The sequence below is a fragment of the Mercenaria mercenaria genome, chromosome 5 (assembly GCF_021730395.1).
Source record: "Mercenaria mercenaria strain notata chromosome 5, MADL_Memer_1, whole genome shotgun sequence".
Classification (NCBI taxonomy): Eukaryota; Metazoa; Mollusca; class Bivalvia; order Venerida; family Veneridae; genus Mercenaria; species Mercenaria mercenaria.
In genome coordinates, this window is record NC_069365.1 from 35,946,846 (window position 1) to 35,974,552 (window position 27,707).

The 27,707-nt window shown below is 36.0% G+C and overlaps 1 protein-coding gene across 1 annotated transcript in view; it reads left to right on the plus strand.

Annotated features, from left to right (window-relative positions):
* Window positions 1–25,420, plus strand: part of LOC123556880 (rho guanine nucleotide exchange factor 17-like) — an 85,596-nt gene extending 60,176 nt beyond the window's left edge. The window contains exons 7-23 of the mRNA XM_053543192.1: window positions 238–405; window positions 1,041–1,091; window positions 1,407–1,510; window positions 4,478–4,566; window positions 4,964–5,076; window positions 6,644–6,759; window positions 7,428–7,519; window positions 8,625–8,698; window positions 9,194–9,396; window positions 11,927–12,150; window positions 12,481–12,616; window positions 14,051–14,137; window positions 14,995–15,062; window positions 15,671–15,819; window positions 18,066–18,240; window positions 18,686–18,859; window positions 19,781–25,420. Coding sequence (XP_053399167.1) covers window positions 238–405; window positions 1,041–1,091; window positions 1,407–1,510; window positions 4,478–4,566; window positions 4,964–5,076; window positions 6,644–6,759; window positions 7,428–7,519; window positions 8,625–8,698; window positions 9,194–9,396; window positions 11,927–12,150; window positions 12,481–12,616; window positions 14,051–14,137; window positions 14,995–15,062; window positions 15,671–15,819; window positions 18,066–18,240; window positions 18,686–18,859; window positions 19,781–20,097 — 2,340 coding nt within the window. The 3' untranslated portion in view covers window positions 20,098–25,420. The remainder of the gene's footprint in view (window positions 1–237; window positions 406–1,040; window positions 1,092–1,406; window positions 1,511–4,477; window positions 4,567–4,963; window positions 5,077–6,643; window positions 6,760–7,427; window positions 7,520–8,624; window positions 8,699–9,193; window positions 9,397–11,926; window positions 12,151–12,480; window positions 12,617–14,050; window positions 14,138–14,994; window positions 15,063–15,670; window positions 15,820–18,065; window positions 18,241–18,685; window positions 18,860–19,780) is intronic.
* Window positions 25,421–27,707: the final 2,287 nt, after the last annotated feature.

Here is a 27,707-nt window from a genome sequence, read left to right on the forward strand (position 1 = left end):
TGTTAAATAATTCAAAATTATGCCTTATAATAGGCTTGAAATATACTGATCTCCTTAAATTTATTAACTATTATTATTAGTTCCGTTCAATTTTAAAGATGAAAATGGAAAATTTGCTTAGTCTTCGGGATTTAACTTCATGGATCGACACAATCCACAAAAATAAATCTCCCACAGTTTGATATTAATAACTTCACAGCAATGTAGAAATTTTGCACTATTATGATTGGTTTACAGAGGTTGCTGGTCAACACTCCAGGAGATCACCCTGATTACACCCTACTTAAAGAAGCAGAAAAAGCCATGCATGAGTTTGCACGTAAAATTAACTCTCTGAATGAGACACAGACAGAGGATGGTCAGCAAGAAACACTGAAAAAACTTGAACTTTTACTTATTACTGATGTAAGTTTGCTTTTAATGAAAAGTTAAAGTTCAGATGCTACCTCGTCCTGCTGTAGAATAATATATTAATTTCAAATAGACATGTAAACCAGTCAGTTTCAGCTTATGTAAAGATTAGTAAATTCTTGCTTACCTAGCAGGCAAAGTACACATTTGTCCAAGCATGCGCAAGGACAGATATTCCTGCCTTTCCCTTGGGGAAAAACCTTGTCTAATATAGCGTGAAGTTAGGTTACGTCACATAGTACTGGCACTATTATGACGTCATAAACTATAAAAAAGCCAGGAAATACCCAAATCTATTTGTCACCATGATCTATTTTAAACATGTTAGGCAAGAAAAAGGATCTTGTCTACCTGTGTAAGACAGCTGTTTTCCCAACCCTCAGGACAGCTCGGATCGCTAACGCTTGGTTTTTCATTCCATTGTCCTTCGGGTAGGGAAAAGCCTGTCTTACACAGGCAGGCATGTAGATCCTTATAATCTAAATTAGTAATCAGGAGTAGCCTTGGTATGACATAGTGCACTTTTGCTCTTAAAAAGTCTTTAATATTTGTTATTTTTATATACTTGACCTATATATACAATGCTTTATAATATAGTGCATTGTATTACATACACCTGTATATTACAGCTGGCTGTTCCAGACAGGTCCTACCTCAGGCATGATATGGTCAACATTATGGTAAGTGTTTACATATATTGTGTCTGTCATAAATGATACGGTGTTTTCATGTCAGTAAAAAGAATGTTTGATGCCTTTATAAAGTTTTCCTCAGAGTGAGTACTGATCACAAAATACAGGAAACAGTCACAGACTATGTCAGTACATAGATCTATACCAAATTAGCACCAGTATAGAAAAAAACATCATTTAAGATACTTGTGCCAAATTAGCATCAGTCTAAGGAGTATTATCATTATAGAGACCAATACCAAATTTTGAGCTATTTGATTTGTGTCGTGCTTGAGATGATAAGCGATTGAATTTGTTTTGCAGAATAAGAAGGACCAGTGTTGTATTTGGATGTTCTCAGATCTTATCATTATCAGTAGTGTGAAAAGGAAGAGCGGGCCAGTCACTCGTAAAGTTTCCATTATATTGTAAGTACTTCAACTCTGGATACACAATATGAGCCGCGCCATGAGAAAACCAGCATAGTGGCTTTGCAACCAGCATGGATCCAGACCAGCCTGCGCATCCGCGCAGTCTGGTCAGGATCCATGCTGTTCGCTAACAGTTTCTCCAATTCCAATAGGCTTTAAAAGCGAACAGCATGGAGCCTGACCAGACTGCGCGGATGCGCGGATGCGCAGGCTGGTCTGGATCCATGCTGGTCGCACACCCACTATGTTGGTTTTCTCATGGCACAGCTCATATGAGATTTATTGATCAGAATGCTTTATAAAAGATTGAAAATGAATTAGAAAATAATGTCATTATCAGTGGTTTAGAATATTGTATTAGAAGGGACAAGACAGAGAATCTATAAGATGTTCTGCTGTGTCTTTGATTTATCAGTAATAAAGGTCCATCAATGATGTTTAAGAAATGAAAAAAATTAATTCATTTCTTATATTTACATTATATTTCCTTTTTAGCTCACCTGTCACAAAGTGACAAGGTGAGCTTTTGTGATCGCGCAGTGTCCGTGGTCCGTCCGTCCGTGCGTGCGTCCGTAAACTTTTTGCTTGTGACCACTCTAGAGGTCACATTTTTCAGGGATCTTTATGAAAATTGGTCAGAATGTTCATCTTGATGATATCTAGGTCAAGTTCGAAACTGGGTCACGTGCGGTCAAAAACTAGGTCAGTAGGTCTAAAAATAGAAAAACCTTGTGACCACTCTAGAGGTCACATTTTTCATGGGATCTTCATGAAAGTTGGTCAGAATGTTCATCTTGATGATATCTAGGTCAAGTTCGAAACTGGGTCACGTGCGTTCAAAAACTAGGTCAGTAGGTCTAACAGTAGAAAAACCTTGTGACCACTCTAGAGGTCACATTTTTCATGGGATCTTTATGAAAGTTGGTCTGAATGTTCATCTTGATGATATCTAGGTCAAGTTCGAAACTGGGTCACGTGCCTTTAAAAACTAGGTCAGTAGGTCTAAAAATAGAAAAACCTTGTGACCTCTCTAGAGGCCATATATTTCATGAGATCTTCATGAAAATTGGTCAGAATGTTCACCTTGATGATATCTAGGTCAAGTTCGAAACTCAGTCACGTGCCATCAAAAACTAGGTCATTAGGTCAAATAATAGAAAAACCTTGTGACCTCTCTAAAGGCCATATTTTTCATGGGATCTGTATGAAAGTTGGTCTGAATGTTCATCTTGATGATATCTAGGTCAAGTTCGAAACTGGGTCACGTGCTGTCAAAAACTAGGTCAGTAGGTCTAAAAATAGAAAAACCTTGTGACCTCTTTAGAGGCCATATATTTCATGACATCTTCATGAAAATTGGTCAGAACATTCACCTTGATGATATCTAGGTCATGTTCGAAAGTGGGTCACGTGCCATCAAAAACAAGGTCAGTAGGTCAAATAATAGAAAAACCTTGTGACCACTCTAGAGGCCATATTTTTCATGGGATCTGTATGAAAGTTAATCTGAATGTTCATCTTGATGATATCTAGATCAAGTTCGAAAGTGGGTCACGTGCCATCAAAAACTAGGTCAGTAGGTCAGATAATAGAAAAACCTTGTGACCTCTCTAAAGGCCATATTTTTCATTGGATCTGTATGACAATTGGTCTGAATGTTCATCTTGATAATATCTAGGTCAAGTTCGAAACAGGGTCATGTGCGGTCAAAAACTAGGTCAGTAGGTCTAAAAATAGAAAAACCTTGTGACCTCTCTAGAGGCCATACTTATGAATGGATCTCCATAAAAATTGGTCAGAATGTTCACCTTGATGTTATCTAGTTCAAGTTTGAAACTGGGTCACGTGCCATAAAAAACTAGGTCAGTAGGTCAAATAATAAAAAACCTTGTGACCTCTCTAGAGGCCATACTTTTCATGGGATCTGTATGAAAGTCAGTCTGAATGTTCATCTTGATGATATCTAGCAAGTCAAGTTTGAAACTGAATCAACTGCGGTCAAAAGCTAGGTCAGTAGGTCTAAAATTATTAAAATCTTTTGACCTCTCTAGAGGCCATATTTTTCAATGGATCTTCCTGAAAATTGATCTGAATGTTCACCTTGATGATATCTAGGTCAGTTTCGAATCTGGGTCATGTGCGGTCAAAAACTAGGCCAGTAGGTATAAAAATAGAAAAACCTTGTGACCTCTCTAGAGGCCATATTTTTCATGAGATCTTCATGAAAATTAGTGAGAATGTTCACCTTGATGATATCTAGGTAAAGTTCAAAACAGGGTCACGTACCTTCGAAAACTAGGTCAATAGGTGAAATAATAGAAAAACCTAGAGACCATATTTTTCAATGGATCTTCATGAAAATTGGTCAGAATTTTTATCTTGATAATATCTAGGTCAAGTTCAAAACTGGGTCACATGAGCTCAAAAACTAGGTCACTATGTCAAATAATAGAAAAAACGATGTCATACTCAAAACTGGGTCATGTGGGAAGAGGTGAGCGATTCAGGACCATCATGGTCCTCTTGTTTGTTAATGAGGTTATACCTATTTTGTTGTATTTAATATTAAAATGAGCTTCCTGGCCATTCTGTCCACAAGACAGAACAACTGCGACGTCATCTAGGGAACGTTCTCCCTGACCATACGTGGACGTTGTCAAAACAATGGCCAGTTATCACCAAGCAGCATTAAAGTAACTTTGGCGCCTTTTCCTTTTGCTGTTCATACAAAATGAAGATCAAAATTTCAGTGGAAAAGAATAGGACTAATGTATTCCGGCTTAACTTCCGTATTAGGCTGAAAATGAGCATAGACTTGGTATGAGCACTGGCTTTCAGCTTGTTACAATGATAGTGTCAATTATTTGGGCCATCTCTATAGATAAAATATATATCTTTGTCAATGGTAGAAGAAAATTATAAAAAATTATGTACGTCATTGCTTATGCTGTTATTACTTTTCAGGAAATCACCCACAGGTCAGGACTTTGCAGAGAATGTTAAACATAAAGTATGGCTGAAAGTTGGTCTAGATGATATTGAAATTGTCAAAAGTAAGATTAAACCTCCTCCATAAGTATTTTGAAAAATATCCTCTTCACATGTTTTTCCTATTTTTGTAATATAACTTGTTGGTTTATCATTCCTTAAGTTTATGGAAGAAAAGCAAAAAAAAAATTCTCAGATATTTTTTCTTCAGAGTTTTGAAAGATTGTTGCAGGTGTCTCAAAATTATGTTTTGTTAAGATGTGGTATTTTTTCAAAGAAAATATTCAGTAATATACCAATTTATTCTAACAGAAATCATTACATTATATACGACAAAAAATAGATTTATCCAGAAAGGATATTTTTTTTAATGTTTACAACTCAAAAAATATGATTTACTGCTGTATTTTGAACTTGAATATTCTCCATGGTTTAAGTGACTGTTATTCTGCATTTATTCAGGTCAGGAATCATTAAAGAAAACATCAACGCTTGATAAGGAACAGGTGGAAGAAGATTTGGATATACTAGAGATGGTCCAAGACCTGGCAAACAAACTTAACTGTAGTCATGCTGTAAATATTCTGTTCTGACTACCTAAGTATAATCTTAAATGCAGTCAAGATATAAGTTATTATATTCCTGCTACATTAATCTCTAAACTTAAGTGTAGTCATGATGTAAGTTATTATACCCCCACCAAACATGTTTGTGGGGGTGGGGGGGCTATTTAGGAATCAGTTTTGTCACGTTGGTCCCATCCCGTCCCTTCCCGAAATCTAACCAGTTATACAAAATGGATGATTCAAACTTAATAATGTTCCACCTATCACCCAATCTGACACAAATGCTAACTCTGAATCATTTCATGATTATGCCCTTTTACTAGAATTAGGTATTTTGATTCATTTTCATATATCTCATGATTACAAATGATGATGCTTAAATGTCACCTTATCACCCATATCATGTGACACAAGGTGCATAACTCTGACACCAATTTTTCATGAATTATGCCCCCTTTTACTTAGAATTTAACGTTAATTTTGATGCATTTTCACTATATATCAGTTATTACGAAATGCATTTGTTTCAAACATGAAGTAGTTGTTCTGCATCATCACCCACATCATATGACACAAGGTGCATAACTCTTGCACCAATATTTCCTGAATTATGCCCCCTTTTTGCTTAGAATTATACTTATATAGTGTTTTGATACACTTTATCTGTACCTCTCTTATTATTTGATATTTTTTAACACAGAATCAAGCTATTGTGCAATATTCATCCACCATTGGAGTCATTAAACACTCCAGTGACAGTTCTTGACAGATCTAAATGTTTTTGGTACACAGGTGTAACATCATAAAATACAGGTAAAGTTCGACTTTGGCTACAAACCACCAATTTTATATGTAGTTATGGCCCCTTTCCAACTTAAAATTTGTCAAACTCATGGTTGCCGGACAATAACTCACAAAAGGCTTGACAGATTTAGATAAATTTTGGTACACATGTATAACATCATAAAATACAGGTCAAGTTCGATTTAAATTGCACCTTCTTGTGGCCATGTCTTTCTTATGATTGCCATTCTTCTGTGACAAGACCGTATTGTTGGGATATTCGTCACTCCTGTGACAGTTCTAATTTTGTTCTGGCTACGGGTTGCCATTAATTCATAAAATGATTTTCATTTCCGTACATCGAATCCAGGCTTTATTCAACGTCATCAGGATAATGATGTTATGCCATCACTTCCGGTTTATCAAACATGCAGAACTACCTTAACTACTTTTTATATTCCAACATTTTGACCTTTCCCAAGATCTTCATTAGGGATACATGATATATATTGTGGGAAAATCTTTAATTGCAAAAATGTTCTCAAAATTGGGGTTTTCCCATAGACTTCCTTGATGAAAACTTGTGGGGAATACAAAGTTTTCAAATCAGTGTAGCAAAAATCAAATTGTTTAAGTATATTCTGATGTTTTGAAAAAGTGGATTTTTATCAAATTCTACATTGTTGAAAAAAAATTGATCTAACTGTGCAGAACTACCTTAAGCATAGAAATTCATTGCATAGAACTTTGTAGGTGTAATACAGATATTGTATAATTATTGTTCTCTATGCAGAGTTTGAATGATGTGGTAAAAGAGATGACGCAGTCTATGAGAAAACAGCTGATGGAGCATAACCTGCGAGAATCCCTACAAGACTCGACCAAGATGGAACTAACTGTTACTACACAGTAAGTCATATAAGGACAAACTTCGAAAATCTTCTCCTTTCGTGGGTTATAAAATTCAGTGGTTTTGGAAAAGAAATGCTTGGGACATGATTCCATTGATTTGTAATGATACAGATACAATAAATGGAAATTTATTGGGACTAAATTTTCTTGACTGCCGCTACTACGAAATCCATGAAAAAGTAATTCTCTATGAATATCAATGATTTCCTCAGTGGTTCAGGCAGGCATAAAAGTTTTGATCCCTTACCGCGTATTTTTATTTCGATGCAAATGAAATGTGAAACTAGAGTTTGTAGTCCTGTTTTGCACCGAGTATACTCAGTAGTGTTGGTCATTTAATGACAACTGCAGACAATCTTATGTTATATTACAGCAATACCCTCTCATATGGAAATGCCCTATAAGATTCACACATCTGGTATGATGATGTGACATGTAGAAACATTCATCGCCAGTCAAGTGTTGTGGCCCCTGGAATGTTCTGCTCTTGCCATCTGTAGATTTATGGGAATAGAACTGGAACAGCTTTATTTAGCTTTGTGGAAAGAAATGTTTCTGGACTGAATTTTCTATGTTTACTTGATTTGATGAATTATATCTGAAAACTCATTCATGTATGATTGTTCATTTTCTTTATTCACCAATGATTTCTCCCTATTTCACAGAGAGGGTGTACTGAACCTGGAAGTAAATTTCACATCTGGAGAGAAGAGAGCTGGTTGGGAGGCCACATTCCTAGATGCTAAACAAAAACTTTGTAAGTTTCTCTTATTCCATCTTTGAAAATTTGGATTGAATATTTGACACAATTATTCCATTTTTAACTAAAGTTTTAGGTGTAATGCTTTCAACCTCTTAAAAAAGTCATGAAATGACCACTCTGAGCAGCTTCCAAAATTCCAACTTACAGAATATGAAATTATACACCTACATCAATTTGGACAGTTATTTTACGGCTTTTGTATGTAAGCTAGTAATAATTGGAAGGGTCAGCAAAGGTTGCCCTCTCTCTAACCTAAGCAGATCTTATCTAATGTTTTTCAGATTTGGTCACATAGGCATAATATCTCAGCCAAGTTCAGTAATAAGTGGGATCTTTTAAGTCTCTTTGGAATATTCAAAATTTGAAAAATTGACCGTTCTCTGTAACGTGAGCAGTTTTTATCTATTGTTTGCCAAACTGGGTCACAGTGTTTATGGGTGTAATATCTTTTTGAATTTTAATAACGTCTGGATGGTTTTAGTGACTCTAGAGTTGTGGCCCTAGTATATCTCCCAAGATGAGAAAATTGACAGTGTCCACTCTGTAACTTAAGCAGCATTGTCAACAGACTTGGCTGATTTTTTTATGGGAATCTCACACAAGTTTGATAACCAGCCAGATACTCGCAGACCCTCCTGAGTTATGACCCTTGAATTGCTTAAAATTGCAAATGTTGACAGTGTCCAATATATAACTTAAGCAGCTCTTATCCAGTCTTCACAAAACTTAGAATGTTTATGTGTAAATTATCTTAGCCAAGTATGATGACCAGCTCTATAGTCTTTCTCAATCTGGAGTTAGAGCCCTTAAATAAGTTAAAAGGTAGCATTTGACAACTAGTCTGCTTAGTAAGTAGAGCATTTAAAAGTCAGAAGTAATTTACTGTGATATGTATATTGTGACCATTTGGTCTCCATACTTTTTTGGAGCAGATGAAGGGAGAGGTGTTTGCTGTTGTTGTTTTTTAACAAAATAATGTATAATTATCAGTTATTTCCTACTTTGTTTACTGAAGATGAATTGAATACTTAAAGAAATATTGCTGTTCTATCAGAAGTGTCTACAGTTATCTAACATACAGGTTTATATTTTTACACAGCACTGTTATCAGACAAGCGGGCAGCTGAGTTTCTGCAGCCCCTGCAGATAACTAAAACAAGGGCTGGAATGCAGGTAAATCAGGCTTTATTATCAGTGTTCTGTTTTAATATTTCTGTCATACTTTTGATTCTTTTTTATTTTTATTTACCTGAAAACTGTGTTTAGAATAGAAAAAAGCTGTTTATGATTGTAACCTTCATTATCTTTGAAAGTTCTATTTACTCAATTGGGTCTTCATTTTTGTTTGACCATTTTCGACAGAAAAGAAATATCACAGCTTTTAGGTGGAAGTGTCTGCATGGTTTTAAGAAGGGCTTTGGATTCATGTATATTTGCTTTTTTTATGAGCAAATAACATTTTCTTGGGGAAAATATTTCACATTAAATTTGATTTTCTAGAAAATTTTAAGACCAGTGCTTAGAAGGTGATGGTAAAGGAGCGATAAGGGCACACACTCACACATAGTCTTATAGAACTTCAGATAGTTATAGCAGTATAAATTGGCAAGGCAATTCCAAGTGCATGTTGAAAACACATGCTTTTGAATATTATATTTGTTTGAGCAGTTTTCCTGTGCAGCACCTATTGATGGTGTGAATTCAAGTGGGTACAGAGATGTATGGGTGTGTAACAGTGATGGTTATGTAGGTCATATGTGTTTACTCAGTCTTCAACCAGAACCAATTGTGACATTAAACACACCTGTCCCAGGATGCAATGCAAGGATACTGTGTATTGCGGCTGTTCCAGCACATGCCATGCTGAGGAGGTAAGCCAAAGAATATTCTCTTATGACAAATTATGCTTCTTTTTATGCCCCCGAAGGGAGGCATATTAGTTTTCAACTGTCCGTCCATTCATTCGTTAGTTAGTTAGTTTGTTAGTCACAACGTTAACTTTTTGCATGAAGGCACTTTACTCACTAACCACTGCACCCAGGACCTTCAAACTTCACGTGCTGATAGTACTTATTGAGTACACCACCCCTACTGACTTTGGGGTCACCAGGTCAAAGGTCAAGGTCACAGGGGCCAACATTAACTTTTTGCATGAAGGCACTTTACTCGCGAACCACTGCACCCAGGACCTTCAGACTTCACGTGCTGATAGTACTTATTGAGTACACCACCCCTACTGACTTTGGGGTCACCAGGTCAAAGGTCAAGGTCACAGGGGCCAACGTTAACTTTTTGCATGAAGGCACTTTACTCGCGAACCACTGCACCCAGGGTCTTCAAACTTCACATGCTGATAGTACTTATTGAGTACACCACCCCTACTGACTTTGGGATCACCAGGTCAAAGGTCAAGGTCACAGGGGCCAATGTTAACTTTTTGCATGAAGGCACTTTACTCGCGAACCACTGCACCCAGGGTCTTCAAACTTCACATGCTGATAGTACTTATTGAGTACACCACCCCTACTGACTTTGGGATCACCAGGTCAAAGGTCAAGGTCACAGGGGCCAACGTTAACTTTTTGCATGAAGGCACTTTATTCGCGAACCACTGCACCCAGGACCTTCAAACTTCACGTGCTGATAGTACTTATTGAGTACACCACCTCTACTGACTCTGGGGTCACCAGGTCAAAGGTCAAGGTCACAGGAGCCAACATTAACTTTTTGCATGAAGGCACTTTACTGCACCCAGGACCTTCAAACTTCACATGCAGATAGTATTTTATGATTACACCAACCCTACTGACTTTGGGGTCACCAGGTCAAAGGTCAAGGTCACAGAGGCCAACGTTAACTTTTTGCATGAAGGCACTTTACATGCGAACCTCTTCACCCAGGACCTCCAAACTTCACATGCTGATAGTACTTATTGAATACACCACCCCTACTGACTTTGGGGTCACCAGGTCAAAGGTCAAGGTGCTGTGGGGGCATTTGTCACCATTAGTGACAGCTCTTGTTAATAAAAGGAGGCCTCCGTGGCCGAGTGGGTAAGGTTGCTGACTTAGGATCACTTGCCTCTCACCGATGTGGGTTTGAGTCTCACTTGGGGCATTGAATTATGTGAGGAAGCCATCCAGCTGGCTTACGAAAGGTCGGTGGTTCTACCCAGGTGCCCGCTCATGATGACATTATGCCCAGAAGGGCACCTAGGGTCTTCCTCCACCATCAAAGCTGAAAAGTCGCCATATGACCTATACTTGTGTCAGTGCGACATTAAACCCAACAAAAACAAAACAAATCTATTTAATAAAAAGTTTAAAAATCAATAACTTCACGTGAACTACACCAGTGTGAATTAAGAACCTTGTTTAAACACGGTTCTGTTATATATTACTTCTTAAATGATTTGAAATAGAAATAGACAATTACAGTAAACACTGTCAATAGCAGATTAAATACCTTTGAAGTCATTGTTTTGGAAGTGTTTACTGTATCCAAGTGCTTTGGCATTGATGATCTGAAAATATTTCTGTTTAATCCACAATTTAGTTTTATCATCATTTAAAGCATAATTGGCTGTTATATACAGCCTTGATGTACAATTACATGCCTAAACTTTGCTTAACCTTTAGCCCCCCTAAATTTCTAAAGTGGACTGATCCATTACTCAGTACCATTTATTATTCAAAGGGGTGTTCACTGAAAATTTACTGACTGAATAGTGAACAGTGCAGAGGCAGAATCACTTGCCACCAGCAGACTAAAGGTTAAATAGTTGGCTGTATGATGAATATAGGGTTGTGACATTAATTTAACTTTGAAATAATGACATCTTATCAAATGATTGCTTTCATGCAAGCAATGTAAAATTTCAAAATATATTGTAGAGATGGGTAACACAGGTAAAATTGTGGACGAGAATTTAAAATCCTTTAAATTGTTATGGAAATGATATTTCTCACATTAAACTAATATGCTAAGCTAAAATAGATAGATAATTTCTTACTTTGGTAATCTGGCTGAGCAGTTTCCATGCTTTTGCTTTAGGACAATACCTAAAAATTACTATAAAATGTCACATTCTATTGTTTACATGTCACATTCTATAAGTTTATGATGTTTCTCATTTTTACGACGAACAAGATAAGATAATTAGTGTTTAATAGTCTGATTCTTGATTATATGATTTGTCGTCTGTTTTTGCATCTTCAAATATAGTCATATAGTGACTAGTGTAGAAAGATTGAAAAAATTACCTCTTTCTATTTCCTTCAATTCAGTGAGTGAAACAATAAACAAATAATCTATTTTTTGAAAAACAAAAACAAAAAAAACAGAGTTTCCCTTTGTCATATGACTCAACTGAAATGGTTTTCTGTGCTGCTGTGATTTCAGAAAGAGCAGTGCCAAACAACGTTACATACATAACCCTCCTTCACCAACATGTGAGGGTCCCCGTATCAGTATTGAGGAAGTTGATGTTACAGATGACGATGGGAACCAGGGAGATATATCTGAATCTGGTGATGTGGTTAGTGAGGATGGGTACCAGTCCGACTCGAGTTCCAGTGAGGAGACAGATGATGAATTTATTTCAACACGTAGTCTCTTTGTTGAAGGTACTGTATTGCATGTTTACTGTGTTCTATGTGATTGAAGATGCAGCCTTGAGCATAAAAATACCCTACCGAGAATAATGATAAAAAACTACCTGAATACCTTTCTCTGTCAGTAGTGTTGTACAAGTAGTGTTTTCTGTCATTATTCGCAGTAGTTTTAAGTCGAATTTGTTGTACTTCATAGATGATTTTTGAAGGAGCATTGTTGTTAAATATCTTGTCAATGACTATTATATCAAATCTTTTCTTTTTGATGATGGAAAAATAGTTAAATTTGTATTACTGCACCAGGAAAGGCATATTAATACATTTGTCAATATATTGAAACAGAGGAAGAACAAAAGAGGCCCCCACCCACACCACCAAGTAAGTTGCCTACAGGAAACCCTGAATCTTTCACTACCAGTGGTTCGTGGACCCAAAACCCTGCAAAGTCAACAATGTGGCTTGGCACTGAAGATGGATGGTTAGTATTTAGTACTTGACATATGAGCCGTGCCATGAGAAAACCAACATAGTGGCTTTGCGACCAGCATGGATCCAGACCAGCCTGCGCATCCGCGCAGTCTGGTCAGGATCCATGCTGTTCGCTTTCGAAGCCTATTGGAATTGGAGAAACTGTTAGCGAACAGCATGGATCCTGACCAGACTGCGCGGATGCGCAGGCTGGTCTGGATCCATGCTGGTCGCAAAGCCACTATGTTGGTTTTCTCATGGCACGGCACATATTAAGACTCAGATTTCAGCACAAAAAGTGGTCATCTCCTTAATTCCAATGGAGTTAAGTAATTTTGCGTTAAAATCATGATATAATAGGGTTATTATAGTAGTAGCTTGATCTGGGATGCTGTATTCAGCTCGAGTGGATTTTGCCAGATTGGATTTCATGAGGCGTGCAAGCACCAAGCGTGATCCATCCTTGTAAAATCCATGAGAGCCAAATACAAAATCCCAGATCTAGCTACTGTTGTAATGACCCTTTTATTAGATACCTTTACCTTTTTTGTTTGTTTTGTTATGAAACGAAATCTTAAATGTTTGCCGATGTTAAAATAAAATGAGTGAAGTTTTTGTGTGCGCTATTTATATAACAGTGTCAAGTCATGCATATCAAATGAAAGTAATCCCACAAAATAAAATACAAAAGGTACAATATGGAATTTTTTCTGCCTGTTCATATTTACTTGTGAAATGCAGGATGTATTTTAACAGAATTTATATAGGTTTGTAATAAATCTGTTTATTATATCCCAAGTAGGAATTTTTTTTCTAAAATACAGCATGTATTTCACTAACAAATACATAACCCTGTAATCAACTCCCATTTCATACAGAAAAATGTTCAGTGGTTTGACTACTTACTTTAGTTGTTAAATCAAAAAAGGGTCATTAAAGCAACAGCCTGACCTGCAGTGATGCCTTCAACTGTTACGGAGTTTGCCAGGCAAAATCACACTCAGTGCCAGGCCTGGCACAGTTCCCTTGACCAGTATACAACATTGCAGATCGAGGTTCTGTTAGAATAACCCTATTTTATTGTACAGAAGTGGTTGATTTGAAGTTAATCTAGAAGTAGGTCTGAAAGTTTTTGCCTTTGTGGAAAAAGACATTTAATGGTTTATCTTATATAGTGATAACTGTATCTCATTTATTTTCTTAATTTGAAAGCTTTGCTGTTAAGAGTTACTCCTTGGACTGTGACAGATAGTCAAGAATATCTACTTAGCTTTAATACATGCATATCTATTGTACTCATTTAAACTGCGTACATCTTAAGCTGTAACATGTGGTGAATCGGTCGGTGTAAGTGGCCTTATTGTTAATATGAGTTATTAAAATCTGTCAGCAAAATGAACATATTTCTACATGTTGAAGAAGTAATTCGTCCTTGTTTTTTCAGCATCCATATATTCCAGTGTACAGATAATATCAAAACTACGAAGAACAAGCTGAAGATACAGCTTGGATATCCTGTATATTGTATACTGTAAGTATATCCCTTTCCCTGCTAAATTTCTATAATGAACTTGTCTTTCTTTCAATTTGGACAGTACCATTAACTGTTAAAAGGGGTGTGTGCCAAAAAGATACTGACTGAATGGTGAACAGTGCAGATTATGATCAGACTGCATGGATGTGCAGGTTGATCATGATCTACACTGGTCGCAAAGGCAGAATCAGTCATGTCCAGCATGGTAAGGGATGTATAAAAGGGATAATATGGTAGCTGTTACAATTTCAGGATTCAATGCTTGTTCCATAAGATTAATTTTGATTTTGGTGGGAAACAAATACATTTATGTCTTTACTGTAACTTCAAAATAAGAACAACTGTAAAGGAATTAGACACAAAACTATAACTGGTGGAAATCCTCAACCTAGTAAATCTTTTTTCAGAAATCAGGTTTAGAGTAACAAGTAGTATGGTAGCATTTTACTGCCCTATGTGGTTCTGGGACAATCTGTGTAGGAAAAGAATTGGAACCACTGCTTTACCCTTGCATGATCGTAAGAGGCGACTAATAGGGTCTTAACACTTGGTTTTGCAGTAACTCTGATTCCATACCTCATGTTTTTATTTCGATGTAAATGAGATGTGGAACCAAAATTTGTAGTCCTGTTTGGCGCCATATAACCTATACTGTGTTGGTGCGCCGTAAAACCCAAATAAATAAATATTTTAAATACCAGAGTATATATTGAATGATTCTAGAAAATAGAATCCACTGACCTTATACAAGTCGGCTGAATAGCTCTTTCACATGAAGGATTTTGATTTGACTCATGCATGTTTGAACTAACATAGTTATAAATGCAAATTTTATTTTGTGCTTGTTATTTCAGTTACCTAGACAACAAGGTGTTTGTTTCCTTGTCAAATGGTGATCTCATGGTGTATAGAAGAGACTCTGGTAAGTGATTTAAAATTTGTCTAATTGGTCTTAATGAGAGATGTGGCATATATGCTGTAACTGATGTGATTGCTCAATTAAATTCTCATAAAAAACTGGAGTGGAACTGTACACTATTTTACTAGAATTATAGTTTTACAAAAAATGATTCTAAACAGTGTATGAAAATGCTTGAGAGTAAGTATTTACACTGAAATTTGAAGTATTCATGCTCAGTGCCTGAGACTTGACAGATACACAATAATAGATTTGTTACAGTGGTATAGGAGCTCAGACTGTTATGTTACTGAGGCCAAAAATACATGGCTTTAATACTTTGAAGAACACACAAGATATTTCATTTTAAAGAGACTGTTAAGAAGACAACATGATAGGGGACACCAGCCCACCCCGACGAGGCCCAAATGGCTGCTTCAGGGGGCACCATCCCACCCTGTCAAGGCCCGAATGGCTGCTTCGGGGACATCAACCCATCCCGTCAGGGCCCAAATGGTTGCTTTAGGGGCACAAGCCCACCCCGTCAAGGCCCAAATGGCTGCTTCTCCTGGCCTTATAATACTGTATATATCTTTAATGTACTTATTAAATGTCAAATACATCTGTTTCAGAAGGAACATGGGACTCAGAAAATCCCTACACTCGTGCAATAGGCAGTGTGACTGCCCCTATAGTAAAGATGTTGGCTGTGGCAGGAAAACTTTGGTGTGGCCGTCAGAACAACATTTGTGTTATAAACCCTCTCACTCTCAGTATTGAGGTATAGTAAATTATTCTCCAGGTTACATCATCATATATTTAAACATTAGTTAGTATTATTTTTTAGCTCGACTATTCATAGAATAGTGAGCTATTGCACTCGCCCATGCGTCGGCGTCTGCGTCCGCGTCCGCGTCCCGATTTTGGTTAAGGTTTTGTATGTAAGCTGGTATCTCAGTAACCACTTGTGGGAATGGATTGAAACTTCACACACTTATTCACTGTGACAAACTGACTTACATTGCACAGGTTCCATAACTCTATTTTGCTTTTTTACAAAATTATGCCCCTTTTTCGACTTAGAAATTTTTGGTTAAGGTTTTGTATGTAAGCTGGTAACTCAGTAACCACTTGTGGGAATGGATTGAAACTTCACACACTTATTCACTGTGATGAACTGATCTACATTGCACATGTTCCATAACTCTATTTTGCTTTTTTACAAAATTATGCCCCTTTTTCGACTTAGAAATTTTTGGTTAAGGTTTTGTATGTAAGCTGGTATCTCAGTACTTACTAATGGGAATGGATTGAAACTTCACATACTTGTTCACTATCATGATCTGACATGCACTAAGCAAGTCCCATAACTCTACTCTCTTTTTTTTTCAAAATTATGCCCCTTTTTCGACTTAGCAGTTTTTGGTTAAATTTTTGTATGTAATCTGATATCTCAGTATCCACTAATTGGAATGGATTGAAACTTCACACACTTGTTCACTGTCATGATCTAACATGCACTGTGAAGGTCCCATAACTCTACTTGGCATTTTTACAAAATTATGCCCCTTTGACTTAGCAGTTTTTTGTTAAGTTTTTGTATGTAAGCTGGTATCTCAGTATCCACAAATTGGAAAGGATTGAAACTTCACACACTTGTTCACTGTCTTGATATGACATGCTGTACAGAGGTTCAATACCTCTACTTTGCATTTTACAAAATTATGCACCCTTTTCAACTTTTGTATTCATTCAATTGACAAGGCTGTTGAATAGTCGAGCGTTGCTGTCCTCCGACAGCTCTTGTTACTCACTTTCTTGTTAATTAGGTTAAGTTTTTGTCATAGTTAAGTACATTTAGCACACACATTCTTCGTTTTTCTTTAATGCATGTTATACCTAAAAATAGAAAGTAAATGTTATATAGGATAGTTTTCGTCATGGCCAGTGAGAGCAAGAGCAGGAATGTTTAATTTCAGTATGCTCTTACAAATTTTATAGAAATATTTGGAACTCAGACTTAACACCACATTAGACAACAAATAGGCAAAATTTTAGTCTGTATATGATTTTACATTATTAGTCCCCTACTGGTGGAACACCGGAGGGGACTATTGGAATGCCCTCTTTCCCCCTGTCAGCTCAGTAGGTAGAGCGTTGGTCTACTGATCACGGGGTCGTGAGTTCGATCCTCGGGTGGGGCGTATGTTCTCCGAGACTATTTGATAAACGACATTGTGTCTAAAATCATTAGTCCTCCACCTCTGATTCATGTGGGGAAGTTGGCAGTTACTTGTGGAGAACAGGTTTGTACTGGTACAGAATCCAGGAACACTGGTTAGGTTAACTGCCCGCCGTTACATGACTGAAATACTGTTGAAAAACGGCGTTAAACCCCAAAAAACAAACAAACCAAACAATCTGTCTGTCTGTTCGTCTATAAATCTGGATCCTGCAATTACTCAAAAAGTATTCAAGCTGGGCTCATAAAACATGGTATGTGAATAGAGGGCAATATGTAGATCATGCATGAACATGATTTATGCTTGTAGGTCAAAGGTCAGTGTCACTATTGAAGGCCAAGTAAAAATTGTTCCCACTCCATAAATTTTATATACATTGCTGGATTATGTTAGTGCTGCAAGTGTCAACATGATCTATGCTTGTCATTAAAGGTCAAGGTCACTGTTTAAGGTCAAGTAAAAATGTGCTTCCACTCCATAATTTTAATTGCGTTGAAGAATTTTTTTATAACTACACAGAAATGTTCCCCATGCTTAGACTATGAGTTGCATACATGACCCATGGTTGTCAGCCAAAGGTCAGGGTCACTATTGAAAGTTTTCCACTGGTAGGGGACTTCTATATTGCCACTGCAATACTCAGTCACTTGTTTATTAGAGATTATCAGATGTAGAAAATCCTGACTTTCATACTCAAGATCTGGACTTCTTTCTTGTTTATTGCAGCTGTTCTGATTAACTACATTTGTGTGAGAATCACAAAATTAATTTTCATTTATCACAGAAAACATTTCAAGTTCACCAAGATAGTAATCGTTGTGTTCAGTGTATAGTTAATGCTGGTCATGGTGTATGGATAGCTTCTCAGCAGAGTGCTAAGGTTATACTATATCATGCTACAACCTTCGAATTTCTCCTAGAAGTCAGTATAGCACAGGCCGTCAACCAGAAATTACAGGGTTTGTATTTGCTTATTGATTTCTCTACCAACAGTGAAGTGTTTGTATTCCAAACAGTAAGTTACTGCAGGGATTACAGATCTTGTGACCTAAGACACATTGTGTTTTGACAATGAATAGCAAGAAAATTTTTAATTCCAAGATATTTTTTGATACATTGTTTAAGGCAAGGCATTAATTCTCCTAACTTTTTAGGGTGTTGAAAAATTTATGTTATAAACGTGATGAGACAGATTTCCATTATATGGCATAAAAGTTTATTGTTCCTTATATATTTTTCAATAGATATTTAATTTTCTACAGTTTAAATATGGAGATAAAACTTTACAATAGTGTTATATTGATTTGTATACAAGCATTTGGGTACCTGAATTTTTTTAATTGGCAATATGTCTTGTAATTGTGCTTACGTAAAGTAATAGAAAAACTGTTTCTGCTTTGACAGCGGCCGATGATATTATTCGGCAACATAAGGCAGCTTGTTTACGTATAACAGCTTTGTTGGTATGTAAGGACCTGTTGTGGATTGGTACCAGTGCAGGTGTTATACTCACAATACCTATTCCAAAAATAACTTCCACTACCACCAGAGGGAGCCTTACTACACCAAATGTCACAGGTTAGTCTCACACAAAGCAATTTTAAACAATCTCAAATACCAAGTGGTAGATATATTACACTTACTTCAGTATAGTACATTAACTCAGACTTTGTTACTATTTTTAGCAGTCTTGAAGCCTGTTGTTTTAATGCTCCCACAAAATCAGGCAACATAAATATTTAGCCAACCATATTAAATATAAACAATGGCCAACTAATGGCTTTGTCATTTCCATATACAGGTGTAAACATTATCAGTAAAATTTTGGAATTATTTTTATGTTGTGGGAATATCCCTGCAGAGATGTGTAACGGGAGTATTCATGTAGAGATAAACAGCAGGAATATTCATGTAGTGATATTTAGTGGAAATATTCATGTAGAGCTAAATAGCAGGTATATTCATGTAGTGATAAATAGCAGGAATATTCATGTAGAGATAAATTGCAAGAATATTCATGTAGTGATAGGTAGCAGGGATATTCATGTAGAGATAGATAGCAGGAATATTCATGTATTGATAAATAGCAGGAATATTCATGTAGAGATAAATAGCAGGAATATTCATGTAGAGATAGATAGCAGGAATATTCATGTAGAGATAGATAGCAGGAATATTCATGTAGAGATAGATAGCAGAATAGCAGGAATATTCATGTAGTGTTATTTAGCAGAAATATTCATGTAGAGATATTTAGCAGAAATATTCATGTAGAGATAAATAGCAAGAATATTCATGTAGAGATAGATAGCAGGAATATTCATGTAGAGATAGATAGCAGAATAGCAGGAATATTCATGTAGTGTTATTTAGCAGAAATATTCATGTAGAGATATTTAGCAGAAATATTCATATAGAGATATTTAGTAGGAATATTCAGGAAGATTTGTAATGGGAACATTCGTGCAGAAATAAATGTTGCAAATTTCTTTTTTTCAGGGCTTGTGTATGGACATACTGGACATGTGAGATTTCTTACTTGTGTTGAAATGGTAAACACTAATGTGCCGCCATTATTGGCGGGAAGTCATTCGCGGTCAGACAGTGCAAATAATAACACTCGTGACCCTGATGTTCCCTCGCCACAGGATCTTAATAAACGACGGTCGTCAGTGGCAACAATGACTGCAGCTTTAGCTACAAGAATGTTAGTAATAAGTGGGGGTGATGGTTATGAAGATTTTCGAACAAATGTTGTTAACGAGGCAGCGGGGAAAGATGACAGTACAAATCACTTATTATTGTGGCAAGTTTGATAGTGTGCTGTATAATGGAGTAGTGTTTTGTGTTCAAGACAGTGAATAATTTGTGCATGTATTTGGTGCATTGAAGAAAAAAGGGCTGGATTGAACATAGCAAGTTTGAATGAGATTTGTGACAACGTGTTGAGACTGAAAAAGTTGAAATCACCGAAATTTGCTGAATGTATTTAGAAAACCACCCTTGATTCCAAGAGATCCCAAGTGATGCTAGGCAAAAAAGGATTTAGTGTACAGAGAGAGAGAAAGATTATGAATCCATCCAAATACTTTGTTGATGCATTGGTTTCTGGTGCCCCAGTTTAGTGCAAGTTATATATATATATACCTAAAACAGCAGTACAAAACAGTTATATTTCAGATGTGATAAAAATTGAATTCATGAGCAGGTTTTGTTGGGAATATGATTTAGTTGTGTTTATTTTAGTTCAGATTTGAAAAAAAGCCCAAACTTTATTTTTGCTGCTTATTTTATAATATTGAACAGAAAAAGTGCAAGAGTCAGAGCTAAACATCCAAAGAGAAAGAGGCAGTGTAGCTATTAGAAGGCAGTATTGTATTATTTACCTTGAGTGTTTTAGGGAGCTGCAGTTTAGTTAGAATAAAAGTTTCAAAGCATTTTATTTAAACAGAGCTTGTTCTTAAACTTATTTCTGTTGTTAACATTTGAAACTCCTATACTTGCAAGATATTGTAAAAATGGTAGTACTGACTGTTTTACAGTTTGAAAGTTACTCTCAAATCAGTGTTTAAAAGTCATTTTGTAGGTGATAAAACATCTTTGCAGTGTCAGAAAAGAATGAATTTACAGATAAACGTCTGCTTATCAGCATTACAAGACTGATCTTACATAACATACCGGTAACTTCCGACACATGGAAAACATCTGTGTCAGACAGTAGTTCCGTTCATGCCTTTAGCACTGTTGAATCAGTCCGCAGAACTGGATGTGGTCTCGTTTTCATGTAGTTAGCAGACTCGTTTGAATTATGGAAATATGTCTTCTCAAAACCTAGATATCAGGCATATACAGTTTCGGTTCAAGTTCACCAAAGAATTTTAAAGTTAACCAAAAATACTAATATTGATAAGGGTGATTTTTTTTTTTACAGTCACATTTGTTAACTTCATTTCATTATAAGATGACATTTTGACGTAACTGTGTGTCTTCCATTAGCTCAGAGTTTATAAGGAGTGTAGATATGTTAATTTCGCAGGAAAGAATAGTATTATGCACATTTATGTTAAAACTACGGCAGCTTGTGATATTGTGCAATGAATAATAATGATTGAATACAGTTCACTTTGTACATTGAAGACACCTGCTCTTTAATTTCCAGTAATTTCCAGTTTATCAGCTGGGATTTTTGTTTAATGATCTGATTTTTTTTCCTAGAATCTTTATTTATGTTGCAAACTGTTCATTGATTTATTTTGCTTGAAAAAAATATGTGTATTATATATTTTCTGAATAGTCTTGACCTGTATTATAGGTTTTTATTTACAATTAAGGTGCTATATAAATCCTCTCTCTGAGTCCCAAAAGTGCATATTAAATAGTATTTACAACTTATTTTTGTTCATATAGCTATTAGATCTCATTTATTATAATGTTTTAGATATAACTGGAGCCCAAAAATGATGGGAGAGATCATTCTAGTCCTAGATATACATATGAGCCATGCCATGAAAAAACCAACGTAGTGAGTTTGCAACCAGTATGGATCCAGACCAGCCTGCGCATCCGCGCAGTCTGGTCAGGATCCATGCTGTTCACTAACAGGTACTCTAATGCAATAGGCTTTGAAAGCGAACAGCATGGATCCCAATCAGACTGCGCAGATGCGCAGGCTGGTCTGATCCATGCTGGTCGCAAAGCCACTATGTTGATTTTCTCATGGCGTGGCTCATATATAAATTGTATACAATCATTTGTACAAACAGAAAGCTTCAACATTGGAATAGTATTCTGGAAATACCAGGTACTTATGTGATATACTTGTTAAAAGACTAAGCATTAATGTAGATCTTAAACTAGACAATTCAGTACAACACGGGTCTCGTAAAGGCTGACCTGTCTCCAGTAAAAGGGAGTGTTACTGTTTTTAGAATGGATCCATTTTCTTGAAAAAATTCAAAAACTGACTTACTAGTATATATTTTTGTACAGTATAGCTGTATACACCAATACCAAAAAAATTATTATGCAACTTTTCTTCTCTATTTCTCTTGACAAAACCTGTTTGAATGTGTACCTGTGTTGTATGTTGGCAATTTTTGGCTTAATTAATAACAAAATGCCATAATAATTATAATGAATTTTTTAACTGCCACCTTTTTTAACCAAATTCATTTTCACTTACAGATACATTATATATGGTGAATATTTTCTCCTCAGTTTTATCTAAATGGCCCATGCTTTATAAAAATATCTCAACCTGTTATGATACAAAAGACTGATGTGGAAAATTTAGTCTGGAGGCAATCCTATGCTTAATAAAAACATGATTGTACTTTTAAAAGGTATTTTATTTATGTCATATTTGGTGGAATTTAATTTACTCTTCAGCTAAGACTAAGTGTCCTTTTGTCTGTCTTTAAAAATGAGTGCTCCTTTCTACACAGCAGAGTATTTATACGCAGGGTAGGTTTCTAACTATGCAACATTTTACGTTTTTGATAATTTTGTATTTTTAGTGATATTACCAAATTCTTATACGTTTTCTTTTGTATAAATGTTAGAGGAGTATTTTATCTATAGAAGTAACCTGGACAGCTGTAGAAAGGAAAACAAGTGCAGTTCTGCATATCTCATACCTTTTTGCTGCATTTTGTTTAGCAGAAAGTGGAAAATTTTGTTTTAATTTTTTTTTTCATAATAAATCATGTAATACCCAAAAGAAATTTTAAAGTTAAGATTTTCACACTTCCATGCTTGTTCATATTAAAAACTTGTTTTTCATGATGTAAGTGTAACTTCATAATGCATCTGAACTGTACCATGAGAAAACCAACATACTGTTCGCTTTCAAACCCTATTGCAATTAGAGAAACCATTAGCGAACAGTATGGATCCTGACCAGACTGCGTGGATGCGCAGGCTGATCTGGATCCATGCGGGTTGCAAATGCACTATGTTGGTTTTCTTATGGTGCGGCTCATTTATATATGATTGTTTAGGGTAGCTGTGCAAACTTTTATGTACAGCAATCATGAATGTATTTGTATACACTTCTAAAGAAGTAATTTCTATGCAGTCTTTAGGGTTATGATGTGTGACGATTAGCCTTCAATTGAAAGTGCGTTAGAGAGTTTGACTGTATTTATGTAATATTAACATGTATGTAATTATGTATATGTATGTAAAGCAGGCTCTAGCTAGTCTAGATTCCTCTCTGTTGAGTTTACACAAATATTGTATAAAGTTTTTTTACATATATATAGTAGGTCAGTTATTTATAATCATTTATTTATGAAGAGACTTTTTATGAATCTTCTATTAACCTCTGTGATCTGGTAGTCTGCCTTTTTTCTCCAGTGTATTGTTTTATAAGAAGTGGCTAGAAGTCGGGTACCGGAATTGACAACTTTGGTTCTATAGTTTGGGTACCGGAACTGTAGCCACTTCCTTTGTTTACCCGTATATGTAACTGACATGACATTTACTTTATTTGTGTTTGACTGGTACAAGATCAGTGAAAGAATTGTGCTATTTTTGTAAAATCTGTTCTTTGAAAAACATGTTTCGAAATTGCAGGTTTCAAAATACTTTGTAACAGTTGAGTAGTAATGCAATATCAAAGAAAGGGGAATCAATGCCATATTTAATTTTCAAAGAAATAGTTCTTTCAAATTATCAAAGACTTTGATGAAAAGATTTGAAGCTATCTATATATTTCTTGTAAAAGGTAACAGAGTCAAGAAAACAGTAAAAAATCAAGAGAGTTTAGGAGAGTATGATACCCTGCCGTAATGGTGCCCACAGTCTGAAGCTGTAAAACACAGTGACATTTGTCTTCTAACCTTTCCTTATTGAAGTATGCCATCAGTGAAAAGGGAGACATTTCACATTTATCAGGCAGTAAATTCTATTTAAATTTGTATTTTGTGGCACAATTAACTCTTGATTGTGTGAAAAAAAATAAGACTGAAACTTGTTGTCCTCTTTTTTTTTTTTAATGAAAAACAGTAGTCATCAGTTGTGCAGTACTCAAAACAATTGCTATATTTCTGTATATAATTGTTATGCATAGTTTTTTCATCTTTTAGTCATAATATGCCTAATAAAAGAAATTTATTGATTCTGGCAGTTTTTGAAGAATTTGAAAACAAAGCTTTGTGCTGAAGTTTGTACAATACTCGGTCCTGCATAGGATCAAAATTGACAAAAGAGGGGCTCACAAAAGAGGGGCTCACAAAGGCTTATGGGTAAACGATAAAGTCAGTATCATTCAAAGGTAAATCTATTGCTTCATATTCTTTCATTAATGTCTTGAGATTATGAAATCCGGGTATAAGGGCTGTATTTATGTTATTTACTGTGAAATGATGAGTCATTGCGGAGGACTAATATATTTCCTCGTTGCTTTGTTAAATGAATTTGAATCCAACAAAAATAAATCAAATTCGTTTTATCTTTGAAACCAGTGAATCCAAAAAAAACAACAGAATTTTCTTACCAAAAATAACGAAATTCTTTGCCCACAAAATGTAGGTCTTCATGTAAAATGAAATAGAACATCTGAGAACTATTCTTATTGAAGTGGTATTATAAGTCTTCCAAGTAAATCACAATATGTAATGCTTTGTCTGTATTTAAGTACTTTGAAAAATTAAAAAAGTTTTTCACCTTAGAACTATTTTGTTACTATGACTATTACGAGACTATAGTTTTCTCTATAATCTGCCCTTTAAAGTGTTTTATTGAAAGACCAATGTAAAACTGGTTGCTATACAGTGATAGTCAACGTATATACTATTCACATCCTTTAGATGTAAAATGAAATGGCATGGCACCCATGTTTTTGTAAACGTAAGAAATTGCTGTCAGTTGAATATATGTGGATGTCGGGTTCCATTAGATCTGCTTTATCTCAGTTTTACATTTTATACAAGACACATTTTATACTGTAATGTACATCTATATACTGTAAAGTAGACGCTATTGTTGAAGACTTTTACATTATTACTGGTTTACCTCTGTTTACCATGGTTAATGTAGATCTGTATGTTCTCTAAATGACCCCTGTCTCCCTTAATTGTATCGTTACCAGTAAGTATTGTCAAATACAAAATGTCAAAAATAAAAAATGTCATTGAACATTTGTTTTGTCATTATTGTGCACCTGCAGGACTAGTTTGTTACTTTGTTTACATGTCGTCGGTCAGTCAGTCGACAAGTTGGTTTCAGACCAATAACAGGAGTCAGTAAGTCAAATTATGGCTTAAAATATCTGGAATATGCTTGGACCTATAGCCATCAAACTTCATAGAATGATAGAATAGAATAGATAGTTTTCCTCAGTTTTATTGCCAGTTCAAAGGTCCCATATAACAAATGTTAAAGGTGGTGAATCAGATTTTTTAGCTCGACTACTCGCCCTGATGTTGGCGTCGGCGTCACACCTAAGTTAAAGTTTTGCATGCAAGTACTTACAGCTATCATTTAAAGGCATATAGCTTTGAAATTTCTTTTTTCTAGTTCAATAACCAACCTCACTGGGTCAAGTCCCATAACTGTAGCATGTATTTTGGCCAAACTATGCCCCCTTTTAGACTTCCTGGTTAAAATTTTACATGCAAGTTACAATCTCCAAACCTAATGCAGATATTGAATTGAAACTTCGCATGTACTTCGGGGTTAAAAAAACTAGGTGATAGCATCAAGTTCCATAACTCTGACATGCATTTTGGCCAAATTATGCCCCCTTTTGGCCTTAGAAAACCCTGGTTAAAGTTTACATGCAAGTTACTATCTCCAAAATAAATGCAGATATTGAATTGAAATGTCATGTGTGTCTTCGGGATTATAAAACTAGCTGATAGCATCAAGTCCCGTAGCTCTGACATGCATTTTGGTCAAATTATGCCCCCTTTTGGACTTAGAAAATCCTGGTTAAAGTTTTGCATACAAGTTACCATCTAAAAATCGAATGCAAATATTGAATCAAAACTTCACACTTTTCTTTGGGTTTATAAAACTTGGTTATAGCATCAAGTCCCATTACTCTGACATGCACTTTTTTGCAAAATAATGTCCCCTTTTGAACTTAAAACTTCTGGTTAAAGTTTTGTATGCAAGTTACTATCTCCAAAAACTAATGCAGATACTGGACTGAAACTCTTTAGATATTTTAACATTTAGGGTAACATTCCTGCTTCTGGGACAACAATTCGAATAGTCGAGCATTGGCTGTCTTACTGACAGCTCTTGCTTGTTCAAAAGTTTAACATGTGATTATTATGTCTCCCCCTAGACATATTGTTTTTGCCCTGTCCATCCGTTCGTCACACTTCATTTCTGATCAATAACTGGAGAACCATTTGACCTAGAACCTCCAAACATCATAGGGTGGCAGGTCTTATGGAGTAGACGCCCCCTAATGTTTTTGGGGTCACTCCATCAAAGATCAAGGTCACCGGGCCTGAACATGGAAAACCATTTCCGATCAATTACTCGAGAACCACTTGACCCAGAATGTTGAAACTTCATAGGATTATTGGTCATGCAGAGTAGATGACCCCTATTGATTTCGGGGCCAGTCTATTAAAGTTCAAGGTCACAGGGGCCTGAACATGGAAAACCATTTCCCATCAGTAACTTGAGAACGACATGACCCAGAATGTTGAAACTTCATAGGATTATTGGTCATGCAGAGTAGATGACCCCTATCGATTTTGGGGTCACTCCATTAAAGTTCAAGGTTACAGGGGCCTGAACATGGAAAACCATTTCCAATCAATAACTTGAGAATCACTTGACCCAGAATGTTGAAACTTCATAGGATGGTTGGACATGCAGAGTAAGATGACCCCTATTAATTTTGAGGTCACTATTAAAGGTCAAGGTCGCAATGGACAGAAAATGGAAATCCATTTCTGGTCAATAACTTGAGAACCCTTTGACCTAGAACCTTCAAACTTCATAGGGTGATAGGACTTACAGTGTAGATGACCCCTTTTGTTTTTGGAGCCACTCCATCAAAGGTCAAGGTGAAGGGGGCTGAACATAGAAAACTCTTTCCAATCAATAACTTGAGAACCACTTGACCCAGAATGTTGAAACTTATAATAATAATTGGACATGCAGAGTAGATGACCCCTACTGATTTTGGGCTCACTTGATCAAAGGTCAAGGTCACAAGGCCTGAACATGGAAAACCGTTTCCAATTCATAACTTGAGAACCAGTGGGCCCAGAAGGTTGAAACTTAGTGGGATGATTGGACATGCCAAGTAGATGATCCCTGTTGCAGTCAACCTTCAGTGTATCTTTGACTTTCGCTCCTGTCCCCTATTGACTTCTTGCCTACATGTGCTTTTCTACAAAAGCATCTTCTAGTTTAAACTTATTTATGCTCACTGAGTGGTTTATACATATTTGCAAAA